The 7,283-nt window shown below is 38.8% G+C and overlaps 1 protein-coding gene across 1 annotated transcript; it reads left to right on the top strand.

Annotated features, from left to right (window-relative positions):
• The first annotated feature begins 632 nt into the window (after nt 1-632).
• Nucleotides 633-6,545, top strand: LOC146367837 (ubiquitin carboxyl-terminal hydrolase 12-like). The gene is made up of 17 exons (XM_084912703.1): nt 633-659; nt 1,018-1,073; nt 1,400-1,493; nt 1,603-1,686; nt 1,802-1,857; nt 1,962-2,111; nt 2,256-2,396; nt 3,994-4,059; nt 4,157-4,288; nt 4,381-4,504; nt 4,594-4,745; nt 4,851-4,950; nt 5,083-5,159; nt 5,331-5,439; nt 5,536-5,593; nt 5,770-5,927; nt 6,007-6,545. Exons 1-17 carry the CDS (start codon nt 633-635, stop codon nt 6,022-6,024), a joined length of 1,602 nt encoding a protein of 533 aa, XP_084768829.1. The 3' UTR covers nt 6,025-6,545.
• Nucleotides 6,546-7,283: the final 738 nt, after the last annotated feature.

Raw genomic sequence — 7,283 nt, 5'->3', positions numbered from 1 at the left:
ATACATGGTTATGCTGAGGATATGTCGGCCAATTTCCACTGGAAATGCCTTTTGGTTAAACTGTCAGCAAGGAATTTGCATTGTTACATTTTTATATAACTTTAATGCACATAAAAAACAGCTGCTTGTTTAAGTGAAAATACATTGATGGTTTTTTTTGCACTAATAAAGTTGTGGAGTTGTAAAGTATTTTGTCTAGTGTCAGTTATATTGTCAGTTATATCGTTATCGCAAATTTGCAAATGTATATCATGATAAATATTTTTCGTCATATCGCCCTGCTCTACACAAACACACACACACACACACACACCAAGTTACTTTTGCACAATACTCAGCATTTTGCACATATCCATTGCACTGTCTTGTCTTGTTTATTTTTGCAATTTTTTGCACATTGCACTGTACATTTCAACCATGTACAGTGGGGTTGCTTGGAGACGAGTGCCACACAGTTCCGATGAGCATACATTCCAAAATATGCAAATTAGCCCCATACGTTATGATGACATATGTTCAGGGTATGAACATTCTATGCTGAAAGCTTATAAATAAACAACTTTTGAACTTGTTTTCAGTTGAACTTTTGCATAGCACAGAAGATTTTCACTGCGCTCAAATTAGGTTCAAAGATGTTCAAACGCTTTTTTCTCAGAAAGGTAAGTTTGAAGAGACTTGTAGCACATTTCTCTGTATATTTTCTTACAGTAAATATGCATTTTGAAGCTTTTAATGGAGCTTCATAGATGATTTTTGTAAAAACTGAATTTTGAACCAAATGAAGGATTTTGTATTTCATACCATGAACTTTAAAACTCAAATTAAGGCATGAATAAATTGTTTTTAATTTATTTAAACATATTCATATCGGTCCACTTCATGAGTTGATAGCTCACTAAATTGATAAATAATCTAAAATAATACCAAATTTTCTAACTGGACACTTTTCATGTAGAGCCTCCCTTGGAATGTTTGTTTTATGCCATTACTGATGTTGGTTTTCTTCTTTCTAAACAGAGATCAAAAAACCAAAACGTGGCAGAGAAGGAAATTCCTTCTACGTCTCAACAGAGGTAAAGAAATGTGTGACTCTTTAATCGAATGTTGCCGGAGATATTTATAGCAGTGGTTTAATGTGAGCTGTTTTATTTCCCTTTTATTGTTATTTTTCTTCCGCCTTGTGTGTTTATATCATTTTTACTACTTCTAGTTTTGTCTATTATTTATATCGATTCAGAGATTAGTTGAAAATATAGAGTGTAAATGTACAAAATACATGATTTTGTTCATTTTGGTATTTCATAACAGTTATTATTTTTTATTTGCAATATCCAGGATGTGCTCCTTGTTAAAAATTTCCACTTTGAAAAATAACATTTACACTTTTGTCCTCGATCAGCGTCCCGGATGCTTCTGTTGCTGCCACAACACCTAACCATGAAAATGGTATAAAGAAGAAAAGAAAATGGAGACACTTCTTCTGCTGTTTCTCGGTTTGCTTTTACAGAAGACATATGAAATGCATATTTTCCTTAAAATGTACTTGTTAATTTTAAGTGACTTTTCTTTTTTAATAACATTATGTTTGTTCGTTCTCTACAGGAAACTGACAGCGATACAGAGGCAGAGACCCCCACTGTAAAGCCACAAAAAAAGTCCCGCTGGTCTATTTTCAAATTCTGGAAGGTATGTTTTATGGAAAGAGTCACTATCATCTAGCATTTATTCATCACAATGAAATGGGAGCAATTAAGAGCAATGAAGCACACAGCTATGTCCTGTCTTTGGTTTCTTTCTACAGAGAAGAAGGCAGGTTGCTCCAGAAACAACAGGGGAACCTGATAAAAAGAGTGACAAGTAAGGGAAACTTTAATCTTCTCACTTTAAAGCAAAATTCTTTTGGGATCCTTCTGGTTGCAGATTTGATACTTAATCTTCTATATATTTGTATATTTTTGCAGATTAAAGAACATGCAGCATGACTGTACACCTGCCGAGGCAGCACCACCAAAAGAAGACTGCCTAGAAACAAAAGGTCGAGAACTGGACGTCAAGCCTCCACCGAACAGTTCAGAGGACCCAGTACAGGTCATAACTACAGACAATCCCAGGTAAGTGCTTTTAATATTTTGGCCGATTGCTGATCAAAATAAGCATTAGATCGTTGAATGCTGTTCTCCAGAGAGATAATGTTTGTTTGTTGTCTTGTTGTGCTTGCTATGCATCCCTGACTCCTTTCTTCTTTCTGCATCCAGCAGCACCCATAAGGAATGTGGTGAAAGTTCCAACCAGGTTAGAAACACCACTGAAAATAGTGAGCCATCAGACCTGAGTTGGAACACTTTGATTATGGAGCTTCTGGCACAAGAGGATGTATGGGAGCAGTTGTCTGACATGTAAGAGAAAAACGTCCTCCAAAATGTTTAAACTTCAAAGCTCATGCATACAGGGAGTGCAGAATTATTAGGCAAATGAGTATTTTGTCCACTTCATCCTCTTCATGCATGTTGTCTTACTCCAAGCTGTATAGGCTCGAAAGCCTACTACCAATTAAGCATATTAGGTGATGTGCATCGCTGTAATGAGAAGGGGTGTGGTCTAATGACATCAAAACCCTATATCAGGTGTGCATAATTATTAGGCAACGTCCTTTCCTTTGGCAAAATGGGTCAAAAGAAGGACTTGACAGGCTCAGAAAAGTCAAAAATAGTGAGATATCTTGCAGAGGGATGCAGCAGTCTCAAAATTGCAAAGCTTCTGAAGCGTGATCATCGAACAATCAAGCGTTTCATTCAAAATAGTCAACAGGGTCGCAAGAAGCGTGTGGAAAAACCAAGGCGCAAAATAACTGCCCATGAACTGAGAAAAGTCAAGCGTGCAGCTGCCAAGATGCCACTTGCCACCAGTTTGGCCATATTTCAGAGCTGCAACATCACTGGAGTGCCCAAAAGCACAAGGTGTGCAATACTCAGAGACATGGCCAAGGTAAGAAAGGCTGAAAGACGACCACCACTGAACAAGACACACAAGCTGAAACGTCAAGACTGGGCCAAGAAATATCTCAAGACTGATTTTTCTAAGGTTTTATGGACTGATGAAATGAGAGTGAGTCTTGATGGGCCAGATGGATGGGCCCGTGGCTGGATTGGTAAAGGGCAGAGAGCTCCAGTCCGACTCAGACGCCAGCAAGGTGGAGGTGGAGTACTGGTTTGGGCTGGTATCATCAAAGATGAGCTTGTGGGGCCTTTTCGGGTTGAGGATGGAGTCAAGCTCAACTCCCAGTCCTACTGCCAGTTTCTGGAAGACACCTTCTTCAAGCAGTGGTACAGGAAGAAGTCTGCATCCTTCAAGAAAAACATGATTTTCATGCAGGACAATGCTCCATCACACGCGTCTAAGTACTCCACAGCGTGGCTGGCAAGAAAGGGTATAAAAGAAGAAAAACTAATGACATGGCCTCCTTGTTCACCTGATCTGAACCCCATTGAGAACCTGTGGTCCATCATCAAATGTGAGATTTACAAGGAGGGAAAACAGTACACCTCTCTGAACAGTGTCTGGGAGGCTGTGGTTGCTGCTGCACGCAATGTTGATGGTGAACAGATCAAAACACTGACAGAATCCATGGATGGCAGGCTTTTGAGTGTCCTTGCAAAGAAAGGTGGCTATATTGGTCGCTGATTTGTTTTTGTTTTGTTTTTGAATGTCAGAAATGTATATTTGTGAATGTGGAGATGTTATATTGGTTTCACTGGTAAAAATAAATAAGCTAAAACTAAAAACAAACTAAAAACTACTTCCAAAAACATTCAGCTTTGCTATTAATGAGTTTTTTGGGTTCATTGAGAACATGGTTGTTGTTCAATAATAAAATTATTCCTCAAAAATACAACTTGCCTAATAATTCTGCACTCCCTGTACATGCACATACACTGCTTAGCTTCTTGACATCTTTCCTAGTTGTGTGTTTGTGTTTTTACCTTTTTGCAATAGTTTAGTGAAAAATTTCAAGGAAGGAAAAAAAATGGAAAATAAAGTTCAGACTGTGGACCGCTTCGGGTGAGTACACGTGGTGCACGAGGACCAAAGCTCTCTTTGTCAAAGTGGAAATGAGTTATTTTACACTGATAGTGTAAACTTTGTGTATGTGTGGCAGGTTTCCAAACACTGTAAACAGCTGCTACATGAACTCCTGCCTGCAGAGCCTCTTCAACAATGAGGAGTTCATTAGAGACGTCAGACGTCAGGAGACTTTGTGGAGAGCAGTCCCAGAAGCTCGGCTCTTAAGGTGCGCTACGTCAACCTTCTACTTTCTTCAAAAACCTGAAGAACAAAGATATCTAACACCAGAAATGTCTGTTTACCCTTTCCTTTTTACAGAAGGCTCATGGACATCAGGGACTGTCATGAATCAAGAGATTATGACCTTAAAAAACGCCGCCTAATATCTTTTAAGAAGGCATTCAGCAAACAGGTTCCTGAATACAAAGGCAGTGCACAGAAAGTGCGTCAGCTATTTGGACATTTTGTTTTTTGCTTTACCTTCTAATGTTTATGTTTATGTTCTAAATCTCCTCTGTGTTTTTCTTTCAGGACGCTCATGAATTTCTAACCTTGTTCCTCAATGAGGTGAAAAGCCTCTCACCTCACCTGAAGAGGGAAGCAGCTCTCCTGGGCCAAAGTTATACCTGCCCAGTAGAAGACCATCATGTTTTCAAAATGGAAAACATGAGGACATGCAAGAGGTAAGCCAGTCTTTCAGAAACACAGGGCTGATTGCAACATTTTCATATACCTCTTTTCCACCTATCTGATCGTTACTTTAACTACGTTACTCCTTAAATGTGTAGCTGCGGTCACCAGTCATCACACCAGGAGGAATTCACAAGCTTGTCTCTTGACCTGGTTCCAGAGGGGTCTGTTGAGGACATGTTAGGGACATACTTGAAGGTAAGATCACAAATTCCAGTAGAGATGTAGTATCACTGATCTTAACACACCTTTTTTTGTTTGTGTTTGTGTGCATATGTTGTGATTTTTTTTTTCTACCATAAAGCCTGTTTTCTCTGTGCTGTTGTTTAGGAACAAAAAATCGAATTTACCTGTGACTGTGGAGGGACGACCTCGGAAGTGAAGCCGTCTTTTGATACACTGCCAAGGTGAGTAAGGTCACATCAGAATTGATCGACTGACCTGATTTCCAAACTGTGGCGCACTAAACATCAGAGTTTTTAAGACACACTTGAGCAGTCATTTTCTCCCATCTTCGGTTTGTGTTTGACACTCATTCTTCTTATTTTGTACCTTGGGTTTTTTTTCTTTTCTGCCAGAGTTCTCATCTTTCACCTGAAGAGGTTTGGCTTTACAAAAACCCACAAGCTTCAGAAGGTGAATGACCCCGTCAGGCTGCAGAGGGACTTGGTGGTGTCATCCAAACAGGTAAAAACAGACTGCAGAACATCTCAGAGAATCAGCTTAATTATCGCACTGATGTGAGACTTTATGAAACTGATCTTTGGATTTGTTCCTTCTCAGGGTGATGGCCGTTATGGACTCATAAGCATCATTAGTCACTATGGAGGCACAGAATCAGGTAAAACAACTGACTTGTTACAAACAGAAAATGATTTAACAGAACTTGCTACTTTTGAGTGAAGGACTCACACACAAAAGCTTTTGATGTTTTAAGAAGCACTAAGTCCAAACCACTGTTTGCTTGAATCAGTTGACTTTTAGAAGTTGGATTCATTTGTCTTAATGTGATCTCAGGACACTACATCTGTAATTCTGTGCATCCTGAGGAGAGTCCACAGTCTACATCAGATCCTTGGCTCACCTATAATGATGCACAGGTGCTCCACACAACTGGATCGGCAGTTTTTGAGGAACAGCAGCAGTCTGCCTACATCCTGTTTTACAAGAGAAACGTAAGAAGACACAGCAGATGAGAGAATTTTGAAATGTCCTATTACCTTGTTAATCATTTTTCTCTTCATTCTAAAACAGGATGTGGAAGCAAGTTAGAGCCATCATCATGCTGAGAAGGAACAACCGTCGTCTCAGACCGCTGGTAAGTATTGCCCTTAGGAGGAAGGGTCCTCCCAGAGAGCCTGGTTCCTCCCAAGATTTCTTCCTCCAGGAGGGAGTTTTTTCTTGCCACCGTCGCCCCACATTCACCGGTCTCATCAGCAGAGACATTGTTCACCTTCTAAGACCTGGACTTTTTAATGGCATGCATTTTTAATTTCTCTGTGCCATTTTGGGTTGATTGGGACCTGATGAATGTAAAAACAAAGAATTACCTGATTTTTTTTTCACCTGATTTTTATTTCGGTGAAAAATGAGATCCACATATGATGACATATGGCAGCATGATGTCCTCATACATGAATATCAGGCCTTTGTATAGCAACATTTTATATTTTGGTCTAGACAACCCAAAATGTAATGTCCACATATATGGACTCCAGGTCCTAGGAGGTTAAAACAAAGTCTACTAGTGGTGCACCACTACTAGAGATAGTCAGGACCGGTGTTTGGCTTGCTCTCTGGGAACAACAAAAAAATAAACAAATAAATTAATAATAAAATAAAATAAAGATATTATTCATTTATTTATTTATTTTTTATTAAAATTAACGTAACAACAAAAACAAAAATAACTAATAAAAACTAATTAACTAAGTATTCAACTGTGTTTTGTGAAATTTGTAATGAGTCTCAGTTAAGTTGATGTCACAGAAGTTTCTGAATCAACCATTTAGATTGTTCAACAAACAGATTTACTCAGGTAAAGATGGTAAGCTGGAGCACTGGTACCCTTCTAGTTCAGTTTAAGTTTTTAGACAAATATTCCCTCATTCAGTTGCAGTTTCTGCTTACATTATACATTATTTAGCTGCAAATGTTTAGCTGCAAGTAGCAAAGTCCAAAAGTGACAACATTTCCACTGCACTCTCTCCAGAAATGGCATATAGAACTTTTGATCAAATTAGACATTTATCCTTGAAAAATCCATGAAAATCTTTAATTGTACCTTTTATAACATTTTAACAAGTTACTGTCTCCTGCTGCATGTTTCCTGTTTTGGCTGAACTTCATCAGCTCAAAAAACACACCGTGCTGTGGTTTACTGAAAGAACTCATGTACAGGACACACTGAAAGCAGGTTTACAACGTTTAATTAACAAAGTCAAGATCAGTTAACAACAGCTGAACGAAAGATTTACTTTTTCATCCATCCATCCATCCATCCATTCGCTACCGCTTATCCTTTTCAGGGT

The sequence above is a fragment of the Perissodus microlepis genome, chromosome 18 (assembly GCF_051167445.1).
Source record: "Perissodus microlepis isolate ML-2025 ecotype Zambia chromosome 18, ASM5116744v1, whole genome shotgun sequence".
NCBI lineage: Eukaryota > Metazoa > Chordata > Actinopteri > Cichliformes > Cichlidae > Perissodus > Perissodus microlepis.
This window is presented reverse-complemented; position numbering and strand designations above follow the sequence as displayed.

Excerpts from the sequence above, each read along its gene's own strand:
- LOC146367837 (XM_084912703.1), top strand. The coding sequence starts at position 633 with ATGTTCAAACGCTTTTTTCTCAGAAAG. Across the intron at positions 2,112-2,255 it reads ATAACTACAGACAATCCCAG|CAGCACCCATAAGGAATGTG; the intron begins GTAAGTGCTTTT and ends TTCTGCATCCAG. Across the intron at positions 5,440-5,535 it reads TGGTGGTGTCATCCAAACAG|GGTGATGGCCGTTATGGACT; the intron begins GTAAAAACAGAC and ends GTTCCTTCTCAG.